Source organism: Ovis aries, chromosome 6 (assembly GCF_016772045.2).
Source record: "Ovis aries strain OAR_USU_Benz2616 breed Rambouillet chromosome 6, ARS-UI_Ramb_v3.0, whole genome shotgun sequence".
NCBI lineage: Eukaryota > Metazoa > Chordata > Mammalia > Artiodactyla > Bovidae > Ovis > Ovis aries.
The window spans coordinates 114,546,080-114,572,229 of NC_056059.1; the positions used below are offsets into that span (position 1 = coordinate 114,546,080).

General features: G+C 57.1%; 2 protein-coding genes across 3 annotated transcripts in view; one reads left to right on the top strand and one right to left on the bottom strand.

The window, feature by feature from the left end:
* The window catches only part of SORCS2 (sortilin related VPS10 domain containing receptor 2), a 489,434-nt gene that overhangs the window by 198,304 nt on the left and 264,980 nt on the right, over positions 1-26,150 (top strand). The gene's annotated exons all lie outside the window — the stretch shown is intronic.
* On the bottom strand, positions 7,208-14,385 carry PSAPL1 (prosaposin like 1). The gene has a single exon (XM_027971239.3). It carries the CDS (start codon positions 14,140-14,142, stop codon positions 12,529-12,531), a length of 1,614 nt encoding a protein of 537 aa, XP_027827040.1. The 5' UTR covers positions 14,143-14,385; the 3' UTR covers positions 7,208-12,528.

Sequence of the window (26,150 nt, forward strand, 5' to 3'; positions counted from 1 at the left end):
GCCACCTTATGTTCAACAAATTCCACAAATAGCTGGAGGCCTCCGACTCTGACCATCCCAAGCCCCAGTCAGGTCACTTGCAACTTGCTTTCGGAGATGCTACAATGTGTCAGGCGCCGCTTTGGCACCAAACATTCAGAATCAACCAAGCACTGGCACTTGCCGCCCACGATCTAGCCAGCTGGTGGGCGAGCAGGGAACCCAAGACGGTGCCCTTGTGCATGAGTGTGTGGGGAGGTGCGGCTGGGCCTCAGGGCGTGTGGTGCTACGGCAGGCCCCAGGGCACGAGGTCCCATCAAAGGAACCTGGAAAACGGGTTCTGAAGGATAAAAAGCGGTTCACTAGGCAGAAGATGGCAAGTGAAGTGGGGGAAGGCAGTCGAGGGAGTGGGCCAGGGACTGGTCTGGCAGTCCAGGGGTTAAGACTTCACTCTCCAATGTGGAGGGTGCGGGTTTAATCCCTAGCTGGGGAGCTAAGATCTCACCTGACTTGTGGCCAAAATACCAAAGCATAAAACAGAAACAATATTGTAACAAATTCAATGAAGACTTAAAAAAAAAAAAACCAGTCTGCATTAAAAAACATCTTTAAAAGGCAGGTGGCAATGGTGCAGAGGCTGGTGATGCCCAGGGGCTGGGAGAACCCATGTAAACAGCCAGGCTGGTGCCCTGGCTTTCTCTTGCTGCTGTAACCAATGACCACAAAATTCGTGGCTCAAAACCAACACAAATTTATTACGGCACAGTTCTGGAGGGCAGAAGGCTGACATGGGTCTCCCTGGCTAACCCGAAGATGTGAATAGGGCTCACTTCCTTTCCTGAGACTTTAGAGAAAGCTTTTTTTTTTTTTTTCCCCTGGCCTTTCCTGGTTTCTAGAGGTTTCCATGCCTTTCTTGGCTCGTTGCCCCTTCCTCCATCTTCAAGCCACAAGTGTTGCCTCGTCCGACTCATCTGTTTCCCCTCCTTTTCTACGCATAGCTTGGAAAGGGTCTCCCTTTTAACGACCCATGTGATTCAATGAGGTGCATGCGCATACTTCAAGATAACCTCTCCATCTCAAAGTTCTGAGTGTAATCACATTGGAGTCCCTCTGGCTCCGAGGTGACATATGCAGAAGCTCTGGGCTTTAGGAGGCGGACATGCTTGGGGGCTTCTTATTCTGCTGCCCACACAGGGCATGAACGCATCTAGAGTTTGTCTGTGTTTCTGATCAGTTGAGGACCTGGCTGGAGCACCAAGATTGAACATGAGACAGCAAGACCGTTTTCATATAATTGAACCCTGTAGACTTTTCTTGAGCCTCAGGCCTTAGGATTGGCCATGAATGAGACACCAACCTTGTCAGAGAGGAAGGGACTGAAGGAGGGACCAAATTCTGTCTACTGTTAAGGAACTCATGGGAGAGAATGACTGGACAATTCGGAGGAGGTGATGTCTGGATAGGGTTTTGAAGGACGAATAGGAGTTTTCCAGGTAGTCAGGCAAAGGAAAAGGCGTTCTAGACAGAGACAACAGTATGTGCAAAATCACAGAGGCGCCTACCAGCCTGGTGCGGGAGGAACCCTAAGGCGTTTGGAGTGGCAAAAATGTGGGGTGGGCAGAGGGGGATGGGAGAGCACCCTGGCGAGGCCCTGGGGGAGTTGGACCAAGGCCAGTCTTGTAGGCCAGCCCAAGAGCATTGAACTGTATCCTCTAGGTGGTGGGGCTTGTGGATTAGAACAGGAACGTGGCTACAGCATTCAGAGTGGACAGGGAGGCTGCAGGGGGTAGAAGGCATGGTTTAGCAGACACTGAGGGGAAGTGGTGTTTGACAAAGTGTTGGCACCACAAAGCCTCTCATTCCCCTTGCCCTCCAGGGCCCAGCTGAGTGCAAAGTCCTGTTCCTTGTGGCTCCTGGGAGGGGCTGAACCTGTGGTGGCGGGGCCAGAAGGCTGCATTCTTTCCACCCCCACCTCCCACACTCACTCCGCACCCCCTCACCCCGACCCTGTCCCCGCAGAAAGGCAGGCCTACATCTCTGCCCTTTGCTGTAAAGCCACGCTCTGTCCTGGAGATTTATTGCATTTTAATAAAACTCCCTGAGTGGGAAACAGATTACCAAACTACCTTTGTTTTCTATTATGTAATAAACCTCGCTTGAGTGTGTTTTGAAGGATGGAGCCATAAACCCGTTTACGGGCTGAGCAGCGTCCAGGGAGTGTGCGGGCAGCCGAGTGGCATCAAGGGGCTTGGCCAGCTCTGCCGTTAGCAGCAGGTTCCGGGGACAGTCAGTCCTTCTCTCTGAGCCCTGGCTTCCTCGTCTAAGAAAGGGAGCCCCTGGCATCAGTGATCGATACTCCAGGTAGAGTTTGTTAAGCAGTGTCCAAGATGCCAGCTGTTTCTATGATGCTAGGAAGGCTACTCTGTTTTAGGGTAAAAACCTACTGTCGGTTATATCGGGGAGAATCATGGGCACCCTAATTCTGGATGTCCCAACTCTATCATTTATAATGGCCTCAGGCAAGCGGCTCATGTTTCAGCGGCCAACACTGGGACGAGCAGAAATAAGCCCGTGGAGTTTCCAGACTGGTTTCACACAGTCAGACCTGATTCCGAAGTACCTACTGGGTGCCATCGGCCTGAAGCCACGCCCAACCTAAGACACGTCACCCCTCCTTCCCCTCCACGCCCCTTCCCTCCGTCCCTCAGCTAGTTTTCCGGGGTGCTCACCCTTCCGGGTACTTCCTAGACTCAGAGCGCTCAGAGTTGAAGAAGAGCCTTGGCCTCTGCCCGGCTGGGGGTTCCATTCCGGGGGGAGGCAGCCACTGCTCTGCTCCGCCCCTGGTCTGCACAGTATTAGCAGCTGAAATTCTGCCTGTGTCCCCTGCAGGCACCCAGAGGGTCTGGGCTCTGTCAGAGGGAGAGCCTGCGCCCTGCACCACCGTGCCACGCGTTTCCTGAGAGATACCTGTCCGCTTTCTCCCTCTGGCGGAGCCTGCACAAGAGGTGCGAAAGCCCAGGCTTCCAGGCCAGAGACGAGTTCCTCCTGCCTTATTGGCTGTGTGGCCTTCCTTGGGAAGTCACCTCGCCTCTCTGAGCCCAGCTTATCCCATCTGTAAAGTGGGTACAATGAGGTATCGGGTGGGAAATGTGTAACCCTGTACCTGGTTCACGGGAGACAGTGGCTGTTACGTCCTCATTGTTTGAGCAGTGTTGTTGCTTGGCCAGCGTTGCTGGATCAGGCCTGAGTCCCTCTGTGCACTGAATGGGGTCTCCAAAGCCCCGGTCCAGCAGCGTCTCTGCGCCCCTTGAGGCTCTGTCACCTTCTCTCACGTCCTCCCTCCACCATCCCTGCCCCCCTCATCTCTCCCTGGACACCGCCGAGGCCCCCCTGCCCGCCTGTCTCCATGCTGTCCTCCTCCGGTCCCCTGGGTCCTTGTGAAGCTTAGATCATGTCTTGAGGCCCTTGCTGCTCTGAGAAGGACACTCAGAGAGCAGGGCGGGCCTGCAGGGAAGGGCGGCCAGCGGCGGAGGGGTGGACCAAGGCCCACTGGCCCCCTCAGTGTGGCCTTCGGCTACTCACTGCCCTTGCTGACCCCTGACCCCTCCCTTGTGAAATGAAGGATGAGATGGGGAGATTCCAACCTGGCTGATGCCGCCTTCCAGCATTTTCCTGCATGCCCCCCTCATGGTGCAGACAGAGGCCACCAAACTCTGCAGGTTGATCGGACACGTGACCTCAGGTCAACATGTCTGAACCGAACTCTGCTGCCTCCCGGTCCCCAACCTGCTCCTGGCCCCTCACCTCCGTGGACTGTGGCACCTCTAGCCCCCCCTCTAGACCTGGCAGCTGAGCCCCTTTCATCTCAGAGCACCCTGCTCTGGGCCTCCTCGGGGCCACGCCCTCTCACGGGACAAGGGTCTCATGGGACGAGGGGCATCCTGCTGCCATAGTGTGCAAAGCCCTGGGATGGGGGCTGACCCCTCCCCAGCTCTCCCGAGGAATGGATGGTGGGGGGAGGCTGGGGTGGCTGTGGAGGGGATGTGCAGGCTGCAGTCCACACAGGTGCATGAGGCCCCTTGCAGTGCAGGGCAGAGCTGGGTGGGGAGCTGAGCATGGAGACCCCCAGCCCCCATCGGTGCCCCTGCCCCAGGCCCGTGTGTGTCAGGACCAGGATGTGTTAGGACCAGGATCTCTGCACGCTATTCTAAGACTCACATCCTCCTTAATCTCTTCCCCGTCTGATCCAGCAGCGGGCCCTGTGGTTCCTCCTCCAGGGTCTGTCCCGAACCTGGACCCCTGCCCGCTCCATCCCCACAGCACCTCCATCACCTGGACGTCTGCACTAGCCACACGTGGGTCTCTTGGCTCCTTCCCTGCCCCCTTAGGTCCAGCCAGCAACGCAGTGGACTCTCAGCAAAGGGACTTGTCAGTGCCCAGCTTATAACCATCCCACGGCTTTCATCACACCTGGAGGTCCACGCAGCCCCTCACTGCACCCCACGGGGTTCCCCAGAGAATGCCTCTCACCTCCCGGTCACTTCTCCTGCAGCCCTGGTACTCACTCCAGCCATGCCTGCCTCCCCGACCCCTCTCGCCCACTCCCAGCCTTTGCCCCAGCTCATCCCTCTCCTGAAACTCTTCCCTGGGTGTGAGCCAGAAGTCACCTGAGTGTCACCTCCTCTGCGCCCCTGACAACACTCTCTGAAGTAGTTCTTCCCATTAGATACTATTCCTCCAGCCTCTTTACTCTGCATTATGTTTATTATAATCTCTCAGGGTTTCAATGCATTATTTGTGATGACATTACTTTAATAAACTTTCCATTTCCAAATGTTGGTATGACTTTTTCATAGATGGCTTGTCTATCTGCCCCCATCAGGCAGCAACAGCCTCAGCTGTGTGGCTCACAATGTATCTCAGGGCCTAGGACAGCACCTGGCACACAGTAGGTCCACCCACGGAGTTGAAAGCAGAGAGACTGGACATTCTGTTTGGCTGGTCTGTGAGTGGCTCTGGGAGGGTAGGGGCAGGTCTGCCTTGGTTCTGGAACCAGTGCCCACCCTCCCCCTTCGTTTGGCAGAGTCGGTAGTCAGAAAGGCTGGAGAGGCCTGGCAGGTATGTCAGGGGTGTGAGGCTGCCTTCGGTTCTTGAATTCTGGAGCTTTAGGGGGAGTGGTGAGTGTTTGACCACCAGCAGTCCAGGAAACAAAACGCAGACCAACAAAACCCCTTCTAATTTGAAGCACTTTCCAACGTCCGTGATGTTTCTTATCATGGCCAGTTTTAAGCTTCCAGCAGGAAGTCACTGGACATGACATGGGAGGAGATGCATTCAATTGACTCTGGCTCACGGGTGCGAGCTGGTGTGAACTAGTGGAGCTGGGGCAAACTAGTGTGAGCTGGTGTGATGTGAGCTAGTGTGAGCTGGTGTGAGCTGATGTGAGCAGATGTAAGCTGTGTGAGCTGGTGGAGCTATTTGTGCTGATGGTCCTAGTGGAGCTGGTGGGAGCTGGTGTGAGCTGGTGGATCTGGTGGAGCTAGTGGTGTTGGTGGTCCTAGTGGAGCTGGTGTGAGCTGGAGGAGCTGGTGTGAGCCGGTGGAGCTGGTGTGAGCTGATGTGAGCTTGTGTGAGCTGGTGTGAACTGATGTGAACAGATGCAAGCTGGTGTGAGCTGGTGTGAGCAGATGTGAGCTGTTGGAGCTGGTGGTCCAGATGGAGCTGGTGTCAGTTGGCCCCAGCACCCCAAGGTTGAGGAAGGTTCTGGAGCCCTCCAGCCTCCTAGGACTCTGCAGGTCTACATGCACTGCTGGCTGGGGGAATGCCGCTGGCTTTCCCCAGGAAACTTGGCCCCTCTCCCCCTGGCGAGTAACCCTGGTGTCAGCGGTTTGTGAGGAGGTGGAAGGGGTTGGACCCGGCCTTTGGCTCCTTTTCTGAACAATGGGGAAACAAGCACCCTCTTCTTTAGAAAATCCTCTCTCAGCAGGAATGCCTAGGGCAGAATGGAGTGGGGAGCTCTGTCTGTAGCCGGGGAGATCCTGGCTGAGAGCCATGTCACCCCAAGATGTCCCTTTGCCTCTCTTGGCTTCGCCGCCTTTGTCTGCCCGGTGTGGACACTGAGTCCTGCCTCTTGGCTGTGGAATCCGGATCTGCACAGCCCTCTGAACTAGGTGGGGAAACAAGGGCCCAGACGAGGCAGCAGCTTGCCTGAAGTCACCCAGCATGTCTGTGTGAGAAGCCCCCCCTTTCAGTTCCGCCCCCCAGCAGAGCTGACTCCCAGCAGCTCCTTAGCCCACCCACACTGGGGGTGATGGCTTCTCCCAGTGTGGGAGGGCCTCAGCGGGAGAAGCAGGGCAAAGGACCCGCTTTGTCTTCCCTGAGGGCTGCACTCAAGACCCGGTAAGTGGCTCTCGCCTGTCCCAGGAAGGTCACTAGCCAGGGCTCGCCACAGCCAGCACCATAGTGGGGACATAAGTGGCCTCAGGCCACACCCCTGTGCTCCCCGCCTTCTGGAGGGGCAGGTGCCACCCCCTGGCACACCTGGCAGGATGCTTGCTGGCCTGTGTTGGGGGGTGGGGCCAGCAGGAAGGCAGAACAGACTCAGCCCCGCCCCTGATCTCAGCTGCGTGGGCTGAGCGACGGAGCCTGGGGCTGGGGGCAGAGGGCACGGCGAGGTGCAGGGGCACGTAGCCCTGTGCGGGGGAGTCAGGGCTGCCCTGGCCCCTCCCGCTTGCTCCACCGGGTCACGTCCCAGGGTGCCAGGTTCTGCTAAACCAGCATCACCTACAACCGGCCCTTTGCAGGTGCCCCAACCCCTGCCCGCGATGGCTATGGAGGACCGTCTGGAGCCCTCCAGGTCTGGCTGGTGGGGCCTTGGGCAGCGCACATCGCTTCCCCATCCCAGCCCAGCAGAGTAAGCTGCCCCTGGAAGGACCCCTCTCCCTGTCTGCTGTCCCAGCTTCATAATCTCGCCCTCCCTGGGGACTGGGAACCTGAGAAACTGGTCTGGCAGGGTTGAGCTTTCCCTTCCTTTGCATCACTCCCCTTGTCCTGGACAAATGGCTCCCTGCACCAGGAACCTGACCCCAGAGGGGCTCCTGGGGGAGCGGGGGTTGGGGGGGACTGGGGTGTGGTGCTGCCTGAGGAATCAGAGCCAGCTGGGCTTCTGAGCCTCTGAGACTGGTCCGCAGGCTCAGGCATTGAATTCCAGCAGGAGATTCCCAGCCTACTGAGGTCATGTGCTGGGGGCCCAGCAGGCCAGGCCGCATCTCCAGGCATGTTTGGTTTGGCCGGAAGAGGACTCTAAAATGAGGCTCTTGCGCTGTCAGCATGGAAGAATTTCGAGGTGTCTCGCAGGCAGCCTGGCACTCTGATCTCTAGAGAAATGGGCCCTAAAGGGGCCTAGCTTCGGCCATTGTCCAGGACCCTCGGGCCCAGGGTATCTGTGTTCTGACCCCATCTGGTCCAGCCTCTTCCAATTACAGAGGGGAACCGAGGGGCAGAGGAGCAGCGGGCAGGTCGTGAGAGTCAGGCCTGCAGCCCAGGGCCCCTAGGGGGAAGCCCTTTAACTTTCCCCAGGGGACCAGAAAGGAAAAGTGCCGTGGTTTTCCGACAACCCAGCTCGTGACCCCTCGGCGGGAACTATCTCACTTGTTGGGCTGCAGGCCCAGGAGGATGGCTGAGGGGCTACTGCTGGGGATCAGGGCCCAGTTTGTCTCAGGCAGAGAGCCCCAGGTCGAGCCTACTATTCCTGAGATGTCTTTTCCCACGGCCAGAGACAGCATGCTGGGATCCCATGGTGGCTCGTGGCCCAGAGCCTGAGGAGGAGAACGGGAGGCCTAAACAGGCCTTTGCTGCTGGGTTTTGGAGGCCACCAGGGCTCAGGGACCAAGCACGTGCTGTTTGAGCATTGAAGGTGCTGGTTTTTCTGGAGAGAAACCGGGGTGTGTCACAGAGATGGGAAGATCCCTTCTCGATCTCTGTGTCTCCCTCCCCTCTGCCCTCTCTCCCCATCTGCCCACTCCTCCCGTGTCCAGCAGCGTCTCCTGGCCAACCTCACACTTTGCACTGGACTCAGTGGGACAGTGGGAATGCCCGGAACATCTGACCGACAGACTGTCTCAGGCCGACCTGGTGGCCTCAGACCCTTGGGTCTTCCTCTGGGTCTCGGCCCATGTTCCCGGGTTCTCTGAGCTGCAGGAACTTGCGAACATTTAGCTCAGGCCGGGGCTGGTGGCATCTCCAGCTGTGTGCCCGGCTCCAATGCGGTACCTCGCTCAGTCCTCCAGCAGATGCCATTGGGGGGGGGGCCACCTTTATTATCCGTGTCATACAACAGGGCAACTGAAGTTCAGACTTGCGAAGGAACCTGCCCAAGGCCACACCGCAGTGAGTGGCGAAGCCAGGCTCGAACGTGCCCCTCCACACGGGCTGCATTCTCTCCGCTCTGCCCCCAAGACTCCCTGACTGTCTCAGAAGTGTCCCACCAGGCCGAATCAGGCCTGGCCCCAGTGACAGTGGGCATGTGGTGAATCTGGGGGGGTTTCAGATCAGTGGGGCAAGAGCAGCCTTTCTGGGGGTGGTGGGCTTGGTCCCTGGAAGCTGGACCATCCAGACAGGGAGGTGCCTGTGGTGGCAGGAGGCAGGGACGTCGGGTCACCGCTGGGCCTGGCAGGATGGGCCCCGCCTGCCACCAGCAGGGCCCCTGCACCTGCGCCTGGGTCTGGAGCATCGCGGGGTCCAGAGGTGAGCCTCTCAGACCTAAGGCTGAGCTTCCAGGGCAGGGTCCTGGGTAACGGTGTCAGTGCAGGGGGGCATGAAGCCGTACTTAGGGGCCTCCGGGGGAGGGAAGCGCAGACCCTCCTGTAAGTTGGGGCCTTGGAGGGACCGGATGCAGCTGTTTCTCACGCCTTTAGCTGCATCAAAGCCAGACTCTAAAAGCAGCTGAAGCCTAAGCTTGGGGGCCCGAACCCCCACAACAGGACCCAGGCAAGATGCAGTCCCTCTCTGGGCCACAGAGATTTGAGCCTGCTGGGCTGGGCGTCTGTTACATCCATGGGTCGGCAGCATTAGGACCCGGTGGGGATGAAACAGAACTGATGCTGACTCAATTCAGGGTTGCTCCTGCCCCCAGCCCACCCCCCACCGCCACTCTTGAGTTCCTGCGAGGGAGGGATGGGCCCAGAGTGTCCGAGTGGGGCTCCAGTCCAGGAGCTGGAGCATGCCCGTGTTTCAGGGGCTGGGCTGCCTTCGAGGGTGACCATCGAGGAAGACCCTGATGCTGGGGAAGGTTGAAGGCGGGAGGAGAAGGGACAACAGAGCATGAGATGGTTGGATGGCACCACCGACTTGATGGACATGAGTTTGAGCAAGCTCCAGGAGTTGGTGATGGAGAGGGAGGCCTGGCGTGCTGCAGTCCCTGGGGCCGCAAACAGCTGGACATGACTGGGCAGCTGAACTGAACTGAACTGAACTGATTGAGGTGGGGTGAGTACAGATGCTGGCAGGGAGGCAACAGGGGGACAGAAGTCCACAGGAGGGAGGGACCCTCGCAGAGGCCTGGGAGGCTGTGATGCAGATGGACCAAGAGGGGCAGGACCGAGAGGGGCAGGACCGAGATGGGCAGGCCCATGGAGGAAGCGGGACTCTGGTGGGGCGCCTATTGCACTGGTCGCAGCCATCCAGGGGGTTGGCTTGGAAAGCACTTCCACTGTTGGGATTCGTTTGGGGGGTTAGTGGCCCATTTCCCAGACAAAGAGATCAAGGCACAGGGAGGAGCATGAAGGGCAGACCTACTCCCAGTCCTCCCCGCTACCCTCCCCAGATATGGGGTTGGCCCAGCAGACTCTGGCTCTTGTGCAAACCGTCTGTGCAGAAGCGAGTGTGTACGCAGACACAAGCCTGCAACACACCCACCGAGAGGTCTGAGGATGACGGTGGAGTCACAGGCCGCCGTGCTAAGCAAGTGCTCCCCAAGCCCTCTGTCCGCTGCCCGGTGGAGACCTTCGCGGGCTCCCTGGGGCCGGGTGTCCCGGCGCCCCTGCATGCTTGCTCTCACGGCCTCAGCAGCTGCAATCAGCTAATTTAGCGCCCCCCTTCCCCGCCAGCTTTCTAATCGAAAAGGAATTTGATGTGGGAAATGATAAGGAAACAGCAACAGACAGTGGTTAAGACACTCACTTGGGGAGAACAAATCAGCCATATCCGACCGAGAAACCTCAGTGCACGTCTTAGGAGGAAGATATGCAAAACGAAAACAGTGAGACACGGTGTAGGAGGCAGCCTGGAAGTGCAGAAGGGAGGGCCTGTGGGGGAGGAGGCCTGCAGAGCCCCTTTCTTGACCGTGTGTCTGCTGAGCAGGCCCTTCTCATACATTGGTCCTACTGAGGACCCGGGGGGTGGGGCATCCATTCAGGAATGGGAAACTGAGGCAGAGGCCATGGAGCGCTGGAGTCAGGCCTTGAACTCCACCAGCAGGGGTGAGGGTCAGGAACACGGGCCCTGGAGCCCCTTCTTGCCTGGGCTGGACTCCTGGCTTCACTGTGTCCTAACTGTGTGACCTCGGGCCAATTACTGAACCTCTATGAAATGCTGTGATAATGGTGCCTCTCTCAAGGTGGTTGTGGAGGGTGAGGAGTGAAGCCAGGCAGAGCTCCTGGGGCAGGTGGGAAGTCCTCAGGGGGTGGTCAGCAGTCAGTGTCCTTGGATGACCACCTTGCCCAGGTGCATGGCCGGGCTGACGTGCAGCCACAGGTCTGAAGTGGGCAGGTGGGGGCAGGTGGTTCCCAGGCCTGGGGGAGGGGCACGTGGAGCCCCCTCACTGACCCGTCTGCTGCAGGTTGCTTTGGGCTGGGGGAGGTGATGGGAGGACAACTCGGCTCTGCATGGATGGGGCACCTGTGAGACGAGGCGCTCACTCCCTCCTGGCCGCTCGTGTGTGAGCAATGACGTCCCAGGAAGCTGAGATCTGTCTCACTGTTGTGAGCAGGTGACCCCCAGACAGGCCAGAGGGGCCGCAGCCCACCCTGTCCCATTGAGGGGACAGGTGCATGCAGACCGACAGTCCCCGGGGCTGTTCCCAGAGATGCGGTCTGTGCCCAGTCCCATAATCTGCAAATCCGTCCATCACAGGCATCTGTGTCGCGGAATCTGGCCAGGGCTGCCTTCCTCTGCTCACATCCAGGGCTTCAGGTCATGGGCTGGCACCCTTGCCACCGTGGACAGGGCTGACCAGTGGGCCCAGCCACAGCCTACAGACGCCGACACTGAGGAGGCTGGAAACTCAGGCTGGGTGCACCTGTCTCCCTGGGGTGATGGCTGGGGCCCAGGACACTTACCCAAACCCTCAGGTGTGGCTTCTCGGAAAACAGCGCCCACTCAGGTCTCCTGTAACCCAGGCCTGGGCACTTCTCTTCCTCCAGAGGGATTCATCTGAAAGGCCCGGCCTCCACTGAAACACTCGTGTGTGTGACCCACTAATGTTTCAGCACCTACTGTGTGCTAGGGGGGCGATGATGACAATATGGCATGAGGAGTAATCACAGAGGGCGCCTGCACTGGGCTGAGAGCCTCATGAAGGCTTCCTGGAGGAGGGGAATGCCGGGGCGAGGCTGGAAAGAAGGGGGTGCTACTGCAGCGCGTGCCAGGGCCTCAGGAGAATGAGAAGACAGCAAATCCCACTGGGAGGAAGCTTGCGGTTTACTCAATATCTGCACTGCCAGATTCTGCTGGGGACCCTAAAGCTGGGTCTTGCTGGCTCCAGCAGATAGGTGGATGCTGGTCCTTTCATAGGAAGAAGCTCAGGGACATCTCCTCTAACGGTCTCAGCATCCGCATGAGACAGGTGTTATCAGCCTATTCTACAGATTAGAAAACTGAGGCTCTGACAGGTGGAGGATCTGCCCACCATCCTGCGACCCACTGGGCTCTTTTACAGCACGTTTTCCTCTCCTCACCTGGAACGCAGCACAGGTTTCCCTGCAGCCTAGAGTCTGGGGGGCAGGGGGAGGCTCCTGTGGTGGGAGGGGGCAGAGGGCATCAGAAGGACTGCGCTGAGCCCAAGAACCCCTCGGGGCATTTAGTCAAAACCCCAGCCTCCTTCCCAGAGAGACGCTCAACACGTCATATATGCCTTTGAGGCCACCGCCAGGACGCCAAGGTTGAGCAGCTGTGGCCTGAACAGATGATGGCTAGGGGACAAGACCTACTGCCCCCTCCCCAACAGCTGTCACGGCCCCTCCCCACCTGCCCTCTGCCCTGCCACTGCTCACCCCAGCCTGCACCCCACCGGCAAAGTGTAGCAGGGGCACCAGAGGCCAGTGCCAGACCCCCCCACCATCAGCGACAGCGCGGCGATGGAGAGTCAGGGCGGGCGGCTGGTGGCAATAGTGTGAAGCAGGCGGTTCCAGTCCACGCGCGGTGTGGGCAAAGGCACAGCCTCGGGCCTGGGGTCAGGACGGAGCACAGGTCCTTTCCAGCCTCCTCACTGGGAGTCTCAGTTCTCACTTGGGATGTGGGGGCAGTGCCCGCCTCGCGGGGCCCCTGTGGGAATCAAGGAGAGGCGGGCCTCTCGAGGGGAGGGGCATCCTGGCTCGGGCAGCCGCTGTCGCCCACACTCTCGGCTTGCGAGGGCGCCTCCTTCCACACGCGGCGCTGGCAGTGCTCCACCGTGTTGCACATCTGGGCTGCCTCCCGGCTCTGGCACCAGAAGCTTGGGCCCAGGACGCACTGGTCGGTGCCCAGCAGCGTGTCCCTGGGGTCGTGGCAAGCGCGCAACTTCGTGCAGAGGGTGGTGGGGTCCATCATGTCCCTGAGGGTCTCCATGAGCACGGGCTGGTACTCGCTCACGAAGCGGCCGCACTGCATCACGAAGGGCAGGGGCAGGATGCCGCAGGCGAGCTTGAAGGCCCGCAGGACGCGGCGCTCGGTGCTCTTCTGCTCCAGGTTATGGACGGACAGACCGAACAGCCGCTGGCACCCCCTGCAGAGACTGTCCTTGTCCAGGAGGCCAGGGGGCGGGTTCATGGGGCCCTCGTGGACCGCCCGGGCCCGCCTCCATCCCCTGCACAGTCGGATGACCGTGCACATCTTTTCTGGGGTGAGCCTGCTCAGGACGTCCACCAGGGTGGGGATGTAGGTATCCACCAGCTTGATGCACTCCTGGACCACGGGAGGGGGCAGCACGGAGCACACACGCTCCAGGGCCTGGCTGATGAGGGTCCTACTGCTGCTGCTTTCCAGCCAGTGGTCCAGCCTCTGCACCACCTGCAGACACACGTCACAGGCCACAGGACCCTGCATCTGCACCTCGCTCTTCTTCCACGGAGACGCCAGCTCCAGGGCAGGGACTCCGTCCACGGCAGCCACGTGAGCCGAGTGGAGGGGTCCCTGCCGCTCCTCACAGAAGCCCTCCTTCCCGCAGATCTCGCTGGGCAGCATGAACCTCAGTGTTTGCTCAGCAGGAGCAAAAAGCTGGTGGATGTAGTTCTTGCAAAGGAAAGCCAGGCCCGGCCCCAGGGACTCGCACTGTTCCCGTGTGGTCACCTGTGCCAGGCTGGACAGGTCGGGCCCAAGGGCACCCTGGAGCCGGGTGACCAGCCGGACACAGTCCTGGCACACAGTGCCCATGGGAATCTGCTGACGGCGGGAGCTGAGGAGGCCATTGGCCACGAAAGGGGCCACCACGTCGTATATGTCCTCCTCGGAGAGTGGCCTTGGGGTGGCCGGGTGCCTCTGCAGCGGCTGGCAGAGGGTGAGAGCTGTGCATACCTGCCCTGGGGCACTGCCCAGGTCCCCGCCAAGCATGCTCAAGACGGCTGAGTAGTGGGCATCCACCATCCCTTTGCATTTGACCGAAGACTCCTGGCTGGGAAGCCACTCACAGGTCTTCATCACTGCAGCCAGGACATCGGTCTCGGTGGCCTCGGGGTTCAGCCTGTTGCTGGCAGTGGCTGCCACGTCCAGGCACAAGTCACAGGGCAGGGACCTGGTGGTGGGCTGGCTCCAGACCGCAACGCGGCAGTGCCGGACCGCCCCGCATCTCGTCGCCGCCTGCAGGTCCCGACACCACACGGCTGGGCCCTTGGCGCACTCCTTGGGGCCAGAGATGGAGCCGGCCAGGGCAGTGCACAGCACGCCCGACAGAAGCAGCAGTGCGCAGAGCATGCCTAGCCGTCACAGGGCCAGCTCCACTGCGCGTGCGGCCACCCCGCCGCTGCTATAAAGCCCCGGGCACGCCTGGTGGGCAGCCCCGCCCTCCAGGCTCCTCCGCAGCCTGACTCATCGCCCGGTTGTTCCCTGGTTCTCTGCAATATGTGCAGGTCGCTTCTCCCTGGAGCACCGTTCGTCCCTCTCCCCCCACCCACTGGATAAACTCTCACTCGGCTTTCACAACCCAGCTCAGTCTTCAGTAAAGCACAACTCAGCCACCTCTTTCCTGGAAGCCCGTCGGCCCCCTTCCCCACGTCTCATGCCCCCACTCTGGTGTCCTCTGCTGTGGGTCCCCTCCTAGAAAGAGAGCCTTTGATGCCTGTTCGTGCGAGTTGCTCAGTTGTGTCCAACTCTTTGCGACCCCTGGACGGTATCCTCCTCTCCACGGAAATTTCCAGGCAAGAATACTGGAGTGGGTAACCATTCCCTTCTCCAGGGCATCTTCCCAGACCAGGGGTCGAACCCAGGTCTCCCACACAGCAGGCAGGTTCTTTATTGTCTGAGCACCAGGGAAGCGCAGAATGAGAGACTCTTGGGGGGATTTTTTTCCTCCTGGGGGAGGCACAGGCATTCTGTCCTTTTAATGCCAGAGATGAAGTGACTTTAATGACTGGGCAACCACAGAAGCTCTGTTTCCTACATCTGGCCTTGAAATGGCTCGCCGGGCTGGCTCCGCTCCTGGCCCTCGCCGGCAGTGCCACATAAGGGCCCCTCCTGTCTTCATCTGTGATGCGAGTGCCCGCCGGCCTCCTGAGACAGCCGCCAGGGACAGGTCTGGAAACTTGGCTGAGTGTGGGCTGGCCCACCCTAGATATGAAAGTGTTGGTTGAAAGTACCCTACACAGGAGGAATTTGTTTCATTTCTGTGTCACTCGTAATCTTCTTATTATTCTTGCTTAGTTTTTAAATGAGTTATCAGTCGAGTAGATCAGATGTCAGGCACACCCAGGCTTCCCGAGCTGGAGCCGGTTCATTAAAAGGAGGATTCCACAGCCAGCCTCGCCTTTGGCCTTCTTTCCACTTGGCTCATGGCTCCCACGGGGCCCTCCCACGCAGGGGTGGACAGGTCGGGGGCCCAAGGGCAGAGGGCTCCCCTGGAGTTGCCTGCTCCCGTCGGAGGGTGTAAGCCCCCTGCGTGGTGCTGTCTCTCAGGTTCAGGGGGCAGTCCGCACCCCCACCTATGTGGGTCAGGCCTTGGGGCCTGAGATTGCAGCCACCTCGTGGAGGAATGTGGCCAGGGTGGCTCCATCCACCTCCTCCGGCCCCGGGGTTGGGAAGGGCACGTGGAGAACAGGACTCGCTGAGCTCTTCACACCGGCCCGAGGACTGCGGACCCTCTGGACCAGAGGAGGGACAGCCGTTGGGTTGCAGTGAGCCTGGGCGCTCGTATGCCCGGCTCCTGAGTCTCACTTGCAAAGTGGGGACTGGAGACATGGGTGTCCCATCTTGAGGTGCCTGGGGGAGGCAGGGGTTGGCTCACTTCAACACCCTTTCCACATGCCTGCTCCTCACTGAGCGCACCGCCTGAGATTCCTGAGCACCCACTCGCATCCTACGAGGACTGTAGGCACCAGGCCAGCGAGCAGGAGGCCCTGCCCCGCTGCTCTGCGCCAGGGCCCCAGCCAGGCAGCCCCAGGCCTCCTGCTCAACCTTCCCGGCCGCTCTCACGGCCTCCTTCCCCAGGCACCACACTGCCCAGAGGCCCAGAAATCTCTCCCCACTGACGAAACACGAATTTGATTTTATTTTATAGAAAAATACATCAGTCAGTCACTCAGTCAGTTCAGTTGCTCAGTCGTGTCTGACTGTTTGCAACCCCAATGGATGGCAGCACGCCAGGCTTCCCTGTCCATCAGCAACTTCCAGGGCTTACACACACTCATGTCCATCGAGCTGGAGATGCCATAGGAGACTTTTCTCTTGGACTTTCTAATATTTTAAAAATTATTTATTTCATTATTTTACCAAGCCGTGTGACTTGTGAGACCTTAATTCTCTAACTAGGGATTGACTTTAGGCCCACAGCAGTGAGAGGCATAGAGTTCTGAGCACTGGACTGCCAAATTTCTTATTAAAATATTTAATGCATACAGGAAAAGGCACAGATATTATAAGTGTTCAGCTCAGGGAAGATCCACAGACTAAGCAAGCGCCCAGGCCCAGACAATGTCCATGATTCTGGGCAGCCCCAGCACACCTTCCAGCCACTCCTGCCCCGCCCACTGCCGGGAACCCCGGCTGTTTTGTCTCCGGCTTCTTTGGTGTGGTATTGGGCCTGTGAGCTCCGTTTGGGCTGCTGGGTGGGTCCTCATTTCTGTGCAGAATCCGTAGGGTGAATTCACATTTTACTAATCTATTCTACCCTCGTGAGCATTTGAATCACGTCCAGTTAGTTTGGGGCAGGCGTGGACACTTCTGTGCCCACCTAGGGATGCGTGTGTACCCCCATCTCTGCTGGGTTTTCACTGGAAGCGGAATTGCAGGGCTCAGATGGCAGACGTCCAGTAAAAGCCGACAAGACAGTTTTCCACTGTGGTCGTGCCCACTGCCCTCAGCAGGGCTCAAACAGTTCTGGTTGCTCCACGTCTGTTTTGTCTAGGGGAGGTTATGTTTTATTTTGATATAATTTCAAACTTAGAGGACCAGTGCAGAAACAGAGCTGGGAGCTCCCGGCCAGCGGTCACTCGGGCACCTTGGCCCGATTCGCTCTGTGGGTCCCCTCCCCGCTTCCCTCTCGTCGACCCATCCATCCACCTGTGTTTGTATTCACAGACACTTGTGTCCTAACCTGTTGAGAGTATAGTGATGTCATGTCCCTTTACCGCAGCTACTCCAGGGTGTTTCCGGAGGACAAGGACGTCCTCTCAGATAATCACAGGGCATCTGTCAGCATCCAGGGCTGTGATGTTGATACAATCCCACTGTTTAACCCGCAGCCCTTGCTCGGACTGTGAAGAGGCCTCAGGGCTGCCCTCTTGACCACGATTCACTTCCTGGTCCCAGCTCCAGGGTCAAGGGCTATGTGTGCTCGCCATGGCTCCTCGGTCACCTTTTGGTGTTTTTCTTGACACTGGAGTCCCGGCGGGTTACTTGTAGGATGCTCTCCCCTTGGGTCTGCCCAGGTTCCCTCGTGCTCAGACATGGCAGGACCCCTCTGTGCCCCAGGTGGGGAGGGTGGGGCACAGCATCCTTGTGAATGCTTATTTTATTTAACAGATTGTAGTCCAGGCCTTTTTTGCATTTCTATTTCTTGGGGATGGTCTTGCTCCCTGTCTCCTGTACAATGTCATGAACCTCTGTCCATAGTTCATCAGGCACTCTGTCTTATCAGATCTAATACCTTAAATCTATTTCTCACTTCCACTGTATAATTGTAAGGGATTTGATTTAGGTCATACCTGAACAGTCTAGTGGTTTTCCCCACTTTCTTCAATTTAAGTCTGAATTTGGCAATAAAGAGTCCATGGTCTGAGCCACAGTCAGCTCCCGGTCTTGTTTTTGTTGACTGTATAGAGCTTCTCCATCTTTGGCTGCAAAGAATATAATCAGTCTGATTTCAGTGTTGGCTATCTGGTGATGTCCGTGTGTAGAGTCTTCTCTTGCATTGTTGGAAGAGGGTGTTTGCTATTGTGTGTTGTTGGAAGAGGGTGCTGCAGCCCAAAGACTGAGACACGACTGAGGGACTAAACGGAGCTGAACTGAGTCCATGCCTACAATTGCTCTGACGCCTAAACGGCTCCACATCAGCTCAGTGGGGCCCTTTGAGCTGGCCTGTGTGTCTCTGACATGTGTCCACCATACTTAGAATGCTTCTCTGCTTTTAAACAAAGACTTGCTCCAGGCTTATCTTGCGCATTCCTTGAACCAACCCTGGAACCAGTCTGGTTGATGGAAGATAGTATTTAGAAACGAAGATCCAGGCATAGATGTGCTCATTGAAACTGTGGTGTCATTACGGCTGCCTTGGTGAACAGAGCAGTGAATACCTTACCTCTTACTGATGCGGGTGATGGAGGAAGGATGTGTTCACATAGAAATGGAGACACAGACATTTGTAGGTATGAAGACAGACATGTACATACATGTAAACACGTGTGTACTTGCAACCATCATCCATTCACCGTATGTCTTCATCAGACAATGAGTTCACTTTGATCCTTAGGCAACAACACCTTGGACAACATTCTAGTTTTCTTCCTTTCCAAATTCTTAACTCTCCTGCCCAGTAGTCAGGAGTCTGGGTCCCATTATCCTTAATATACTTACTCATTTGCTGAATTCTAAAATAGAAAAAAGTAGTAGTCTCAGAATGCCTAATCCTGGGACTTCCCTGGTCGTCCAGTGGCTAAGACTGCATGCTTCCAATGCAGGGGCCTGGATTCCCTGGTCAGGGAATTGGATCTCATATGCTGCAACTAAGACTTCACACGCTACAGCCGAAGATGCTGTGTGCCACGACTAAGACCCAGTGCAGCCAAATAAATACATATTTTAAAAAGAAAGATAGAAAAGAACACTTTACTTCTACCACTGTGAAAAGCAAAACTTACCAGCTAGACTTCTGCATTTGCACACACTTATCTTTACCCTTTTGACATAAAATTTACTTGTAGTAAAATGTACATGCTGTAACTGTGCAATTTGGCCTATTCTAGCACACACACACCGGAGAAGGCAATGGCACCCCAACTCCAATACTCTTGGCTGGAAAATCCCATGGACAGAGGAGCCTGGTAGGCTGCAGTCCATGGGGTCGCTAAGAGTCGGACACGACTGAGCGACTTCACTTTCACGTTTCACTTTCATGCACTGGAGAAGGAAATGGCAACCCACTCCAGTGTTCTTGCCTGGAGAATCCCAGGGATGGGGGAGCCTGGTGGGCTGCCGTCTATGGGGTTGCACAGAGTTGGACACGACTGAAGTGACTTAGCAGCAGCAGCACACACACACACGTGTGTAAACCACACCCATCGCCCCTCAACCAGAGCAATCGCTTTTCTGATTTTCTTCACCTTTGATCAGTTTCCCTGAATCTGCATCAGTGGGGTGGGGTGGTGTGTCCGCTGCTTTCACCCTCTGGACAAGACCCCGCCCTGTGGTTTCTGGGCCTTACCGCCTGGTACTGTCCCCTGTGCCAGCTGCCAGAGTGTCCTCATCGCCGAGGGCTGGCGTCGGGTATTCCAGTTCGGGGTTATTCAAGTATCGCTGCTTTGTACATTCTTCGGAACACTGTGCAGTGGGCAGAGTGGGCATTTCTGTTGAGTGGGCATCTGGAGGAGGACTTCGGGGGGCCCAGTGTCAGTGTGTGCTGAGCAGATGCACCAGGCTCTGATGTGGAGGTCCCGGGCCTGTCCCCCAGCAGCGTTGCTCCACACGGCTCTGATGTCACCCTGCAGAAAGTGCTGGAAATGATACGACCAGTGTTCCTCCACCACCCGCCATCCAACGAAAGGCAGCACTTGCTGTATATTTTATAAATTCCATCTGTTTAAAACATTTCCCTGGAAGGTACTTACTTTTTCTTCCTAACTAGAAATAAGCCTGGTCCCAGTGGGATCGGGGGGTGAGAGGGGGACATTTTGTGCGTGAGGCCCCGTGTGTTGAGCTAGGGTCAGGGAGGGGACCCACAGGAGGTGGGCCTGAAGCATGCAGATGGCGTGCTTCCCAGAGGACCAGTGAGGAGAGAGAGGGAACCGGGAGCAGGGCCCACTTGTCCACGCTTTGCCTGGCCCTCTGGCCTCCATTTCACCATCAGTCCTCGAGGCTGCCTTGCTGTATGGGCGGGGGGAGCTGCCCCCAGGTACACGGTGACACGTGCACGCTCTTCTGCCCACACGGAGAGACACAGGCTCCAGCCCCGTGGGGCTCCCCAGCCCGTGTTCTGGAATCTCTGAGCACGGAGATGCTGGCCTCTCCGACCTCTGAGCCCTCTCCTCTATCCCGCCTGATGCTGTTGCCCCCCCCGCCACCCCGACCCAGGGCCACCTCTCTTTCTCTCTGCCTTTCCTGCCTCTTCTGGGTGACACTCCCGTGCTGCCAGGCCATACTGCGGGGGTGTTTCCTGCCTATGTCTGCAGCCCCTGCTGTGAGCTGGGGCTCAGCAGAGACGGAGATGGATGAGGACTGGATATTCGGGTCCTGGGGACACACCACGGATGTGTAAACACTCGTGCCCCTTCTGGTGCCAGGCGGAAATGGTTTCTATGCAGTAAAGAAAAGCGGGCGAGGTTCGGTGAGGGCTGCTGGGTGCTTTCGCACAGGGTGGCCTGGGGGGGCCTCTGGGGGAGGCCCCTCTGGGGAGGGGGCCTGAGCACAGCAGTGGCTGCGGTGGGCACCCAGCAGCGGCACCCAGGAAGGAGGCACAGCAGAGGAGGCCAGAGGTGGTTACATGCTGCCACTGCTGCAGGGCCAGGAGGCCAGGAGATGGGGCATGAGAGCCTCCTGAGTCAGCCAGCCCCTTCCCAAGAGGGGAAGCCCACTGTTGCTTCTGAGATGGTGGAGGTCAGCTTTACCTGAGTTCTGTCTTTGTGAGCCTCCTGGTAGGCGGTGTGGGCAGGCAGCCCAAGGCAGGGGTCAGGACCACCCCCAGGAGAGGACCCAAGTTCATCAGAGAGCCGCAGGGAAGCAGAGCCCATCCCCACAGCCAGGCCCTGGGGTGGCCTGGCGGAGCCAGGAGGTGAGTGGGGGCTGCCCGGGAGCTGAGTGGGAGGCCGGGACTCATACCTGAGCCAACAGGTGTGGGCGCGTGGGTGAGCCCGGCAAAGTTACAAGCAAGAGCAGGGCAGTGTAATTCCTGAACGGGGCTGGGATAGGGTGGGCAGGGGTGATGTGTGCCAGGAAGCCTGCAGAGCATCTTCAGCGCCCTCGAGGGGAGCTGGACCTGTAAGTCCAGCGAGCCCAGGTCAGCACCATCCAACACTTTTCCCAGGGACCAGCCAGCTCGCTCGCCCCGCTCCTGGAAAGGCGCGTCGCGGGACTTAGGGGCTGCGGGGCCCGGCATCTCCCACAGAGCTTGACACCACCGCTGCCCCCCACACCCAGGATTGCCTGCCCTCATGGGTCCCCTTTGAGGCCTCGGTTTCACAGTAGCAACAGAGGAGGAGACCATGCCTGCCCCACTTGCACCGTCAGAGTCTGAGAACAAGGTGTCGGGAGGCTGAGCTCCGGGGCAGGGGGAGGGATCCTTCCTTGCCTGTTTCTGGGCTTGAGGGATGGCCAGTAACCCTCGGTGTCCTTGGCCTGTGGCTGTGCCCCCAGCCTCTGTCATCACATGGCTTCTCCCTGTGGGTCTGTGTCTGTGTCCAAATGTCCTCTTCTTATAAACACACTCATCATCAGGGTTGGGCCCACCCTGATCCAGCATGACCTTGTCTTAACCAGTTACATCTACCACCAGTTTAATCACTCAGTCGGGTCCAACTCTTTGTGACCCCATGGACTGCAGCACGCCAGGCTCCCTGCCCATCACCAATTCCTGGAGTTTGCCCAAACTCATGTCCATCGAGTCAGTGATACCATCCAACCATCTCCTCCTCTGTCGTCCCCTTCTCCTCCTGCCTTCAATCGTTCCCAGCTTCAGCATCTTTTCAAATGAGTCAGTTCCTCACATCAGGTGGCTAAAGTACTGGAGTTTCAGCATCAGTCCTTCCAATGAATATCCAGGACTGATTTTCTTTAGGATGGACTGTGGATCTCCTTGCAGTCCAAGGGACTCTCAAGAGTCTTCTCCAACACCATAGTTCAAAAGCATCAATTCTTCAGTTCTCAGCTTTCTTTATAGTCCAACTCTCACATCTATACATGACTACTGGAAAAACCATAGCTTTGACTAGATGGACCTTTGCTGGCAAAGTAATGTCTCTGCTTTTTAATATGCTGTCTAGGTTGGTCATAGTTTTTCTTCCAAGGAGCAAGCATCTTTTAATTTCATGGCTGCAATCACCATCTGCAGTGATTTTGGAGCCTCCTAAAATTAAATCTCTCACTATTTCCACTGTTTGCCCATCTATTTGCCGTGAAGTGATGGGGCCAGATGCCATAATCTTAGTTTTCTGAATGTTGAGTTTTAACCCAACTTTTTCACTCTCCTCTTTCACTTTCATCAAGAGGCTCTTTAGTTCTTCTTCACTTTCTGCCATAAGGGTGATGTCATCTGCATATCTGAGGTTATTGATATTTCTCCCAGAAATCTTGATTCCAGCTTGTGCTTCATCCAGTCGGGCATTTCTCATGCTGTACTCTGCATATAAGTTAAATAAGCGGGGTTAGAGCCTTGACATACTCCTTTCCCGATCTGGAACCAGTCTGTTGTTCCATGTCCAGTTCTAACTGTTGCTTTCTGACCTGCATACAGGTTTCTCAAGAGACACATCTACAAACATCCTATTAATATTTCTAGAATAAGGTCACACTCATAGGTCCCAGTTTAGGCCTTCAGCCTGTCTTTTACAGGATGTGATTCATTCCATCCATAGCAGAGGGGTTCTGGGCCCTGCTGACCTTGACGTTAAATGCTACCTGTGGTTTGGACCCAGGCTTGGCCCTGGGAAGGCTGGGGCAGGGACCCTCCTCTGCACAGAGAGCCTCTGGGTTGGGGCCAGGCACCTGGGTATTGGTGGAGCACTCTGACACACCAGCCACTGTATATGTCTGTGAAGCTCCTCTGAGCCCCTGGCAAGTCGAATAGGATTGGAGTTTGGCTCCAGAACACGCAGGCTGATTGGCAGGGGGTTTTCAAGGGCATACCTTAGTTCTCTGTCCCTTCAAGCCTACTTGGATCTTCCAGCTCCGGTGGCCCCCACCTCCAGGCATTTAGGAGCCCCTCTAAAGGCATGGTAAAGAATCTGCCTGCATTGTGGGACACCCAGGTTTGATGCCTGGGTCAGGAATATTCCCAGGAGAAGAGATGGCAACCCACACTCGTATTCTTGCCTGTAGAATGCCATGAACAGAGGGGCCTGGTGGGCTACAGTCCATGGGGTCGGTAGTAAAGAGTCCAACAAGACTGAGCCGCCAACACTTTCACTTTTTGAAGGCTATGAAGCTATAGCCCACAGGATGGAGACTGGCGATCAGAGAAGCAGGGACGTGAGGAAGGGATGTAGACACAGGTGTGTGGGGCTCGGGGCCTTAGACACACGAGCCTCCACAGCCCGGAGCCCTTCCCTTGCGGGGCAGCACGTCTGCGCTGGCTGAGCGTCCCCCTGCACCCAACGCCTCGGGGTGATCCTGTGTATCGTCCCCTGAGTCCCGCCTTCCTCCTGGTGTCCCACAGCTGCACAGGTGCCATCCTGCCTGCCCCTCCTGGTGGGGTATGCCCCGCCTTCCAGGGTCAGGCTGCAGCTCCACCAAGGTCTTAACATAACAAGCCCCACCCGGCCTGCCCAGGGGAGGATGGCCTCCGGAAAGCACCTGGGGGAGCTGGCAGGGCCTCCCTGGCAGGTAAAATAGGTCATCTCATCCCCACGGGTGCAGGGAGAAGGCTGGTCGTGGGCAGAGTTCCTCTTTAGTCTGTTAGAAGAGAGAAAACAAGCAGATCCTAAGGACAGATGGGCCAGGCTGTGCCTGTTTTGCTTGACCTTCACGTACATGTTTAACAGTGAGGCACTGCGGCCCTATTAGGGGCTCAGCGCTGCTGTTCTGGGTACTGGGGACATTCTGATTAATGAAACAGAGAAAGCCCCAGGTTCCTGAAACTAGTGGGAGGGAGCAGAAATTAAACAACAATTATATAACGCAAGTAGGTGTTGTAAGATAGGAAAAGGTGATGAGTGAGAGGGCGAGAAATGGCATGCGGGGTGGGCAGGGTCAGAAGTGGGGGTGGTCAGTGATGCCACAATCCTAGGGTAAAGGCTTGAGAAGGGATGGGCGAGAACCAGGTGGGTGTCTGGGGAGAGTATGCTTCAGAGGGACTGTGCAAAGGCCCCGTGGCAGCGGGAGGCAGGAACAGCAAGGGGGCCAGGGGTCACTGCAGTGAGGCAGCTGAGCTCCAGGGGAGGGCCTGGGTGATAGGGAGGGGCAGCAGCTGTGGGCTCTGCTACGTCTGTGAAGTTAGAGCAGACAGGATGTGCTTCGGGTTTGGATGTGGGACGTGGGAGAGTGGAATCGCGGACCAGCCGCGTGTCGGACCTGAGCAGCTAGCTGGGAGGCTGGTCTGGAGGAGAGGGACCCGGGCAGGCAGACCTGTTGGCCCATTGTGGTGACATCCAGGCAAGAGGCAGGTACCTGACCCAGGGCGTGGGGTGGAGGAGGGCTTATGGGGGAGGGACACTGAGGACCCGACCTGTGCCCTGGGTGGTGAGACAGGGAGGAGGGCACAAGGCGGGGCTTCCTCCCAGGAGGATAGGCGTGGTTTAGTCAGTCAGTTCAGACACTCAGTCATGTCTGACTGCGGCCCCATAGACTGCCGCACGCCAGGCCTCCCTGTCCATCACCAACTCCCAGAGTTCACCCAGACTCATGTCCATCGAGTCAGTGATGCCAACTAGCCATCTCATCCTCTGTCGTCCCCTTCTCCTCCTGCCTTCAATCCTTCCCAGCATCAGGGTCTTTTCAAATGAGGCAGCTCTTCACATTAGGTGGCCAAAGTATTGCAGTTTCATCTTTGGCATCAGTCCTTCCAATGAACACCCAGGACTGGTCTCCTTTAGGTTGGACTGGTTGGACCTCTTGCGGTCCAAGGGACTTTCAAGAGTCTTCTCCAACATCACAGTTCAAAAGCATCAATTCTTCGGCGCTCAGCTTTCTTCACAGTCCAACTCTCACATCCATACATGACCACTGGAAAAACCATAGCCTTGACTAGACGGACCTTTGTTGGCAAAGTAACGTCTCTGCTTTTTAATATGCTGTCTAGATTGGTCACAACTTTTCTTCCAAGGAGGAAGCGTTTTTTAATTTCATGGTGTAATCACCATCTGCAGTGATTTTGGAGCCCGCCAAAATAAAGTCTGTCATTGTTTCCACTGTTTCCCCATCTATTTGCCATGAGAGGCGTGGTTTGGGGGAGGGAAAATGCTGACCTCTCAGACCATGGTGAGAGTGGATTTGGGACAGGCAGTCAGCCCTCAGCGGGAAGGTCCCGGCCGGGGTGAAAGTGCAGAAGACCACCTCTGGGTGGTCTTTGAGGTGCTGAGCAGTTGAGAACTTTCCGACAGCCTCCCAGAGGGACTTCTCATCCAAACACAGCCTGCACATCAGCAGACAGCCTTGTGTTTCCTTCGCATTGGTCCTCAAGTTGGTTTCCTGGGCTGCATAACACAGCAGGCTGGGGGCATGAACAACAGAAGTTTATTGTCTCCAGTTGCGGAGGTCAGAGTCCAAAATCAAGGTGTCAGCAGGACTGGTCACTCCGAGGCTGAGAGGGAAACTGCCCAGGCTTTGCCCCGGGGTCTGGGTGTTCACTGGCGGTCTCCGGTTTCCAGAAACATCACCCTGTCTCTGCTGCCCTCGTCACACAGCCTCCTCCCTGTGTGCCTGCCTGTGTCTAGTTTCCTACTTATGAAAACCACCAATCATATCGGAAGGGGCTCACCTGCATGGCTCAGCTGATAAAGAATCTGCCTGCAGTGCGAGAGAGGCAGGTTCAGTCCCTGGGTCGGGAAGATCCCCTGGAGAAGGAAATGGCCACCCACTCCAGGATTCTTGCCTGGAGAATTCCATGGTCAGAGGAGCGAGGCGGGCTACAGTCCAAAGAGTCGGACGTGACTGAGACTTTCACCGTCCCCTACAGCAGCGTGGCCTCATTTTAACATTTCCTCCTAGAATTATCCTTGCAGTTTTGTCAGAAACTCAATTGACCATATATGGGCGGGTCTGTTTCTGGGCTGTCTGTTCTGCTCCATGAATCCCCACGTCAGTTCTGTCTGGAGCATATGTTTGGATTACAGTAGATCTCGAAAGCGGGCCGTGTGAGTCTTCTCAAGTTCTCCCTTTGGACACTTGTTTTGTCTATTCTAGGGAGA

Coding starts and splice junctions, on each gene's coding strand:
- PSAPL1 (XM_027971239.3), bottom strand. CDS start 14,142: ATGCTCTGCGCACTGCTGCTTCTGTCGGGCGTGCTGTGCACTGCCCTG.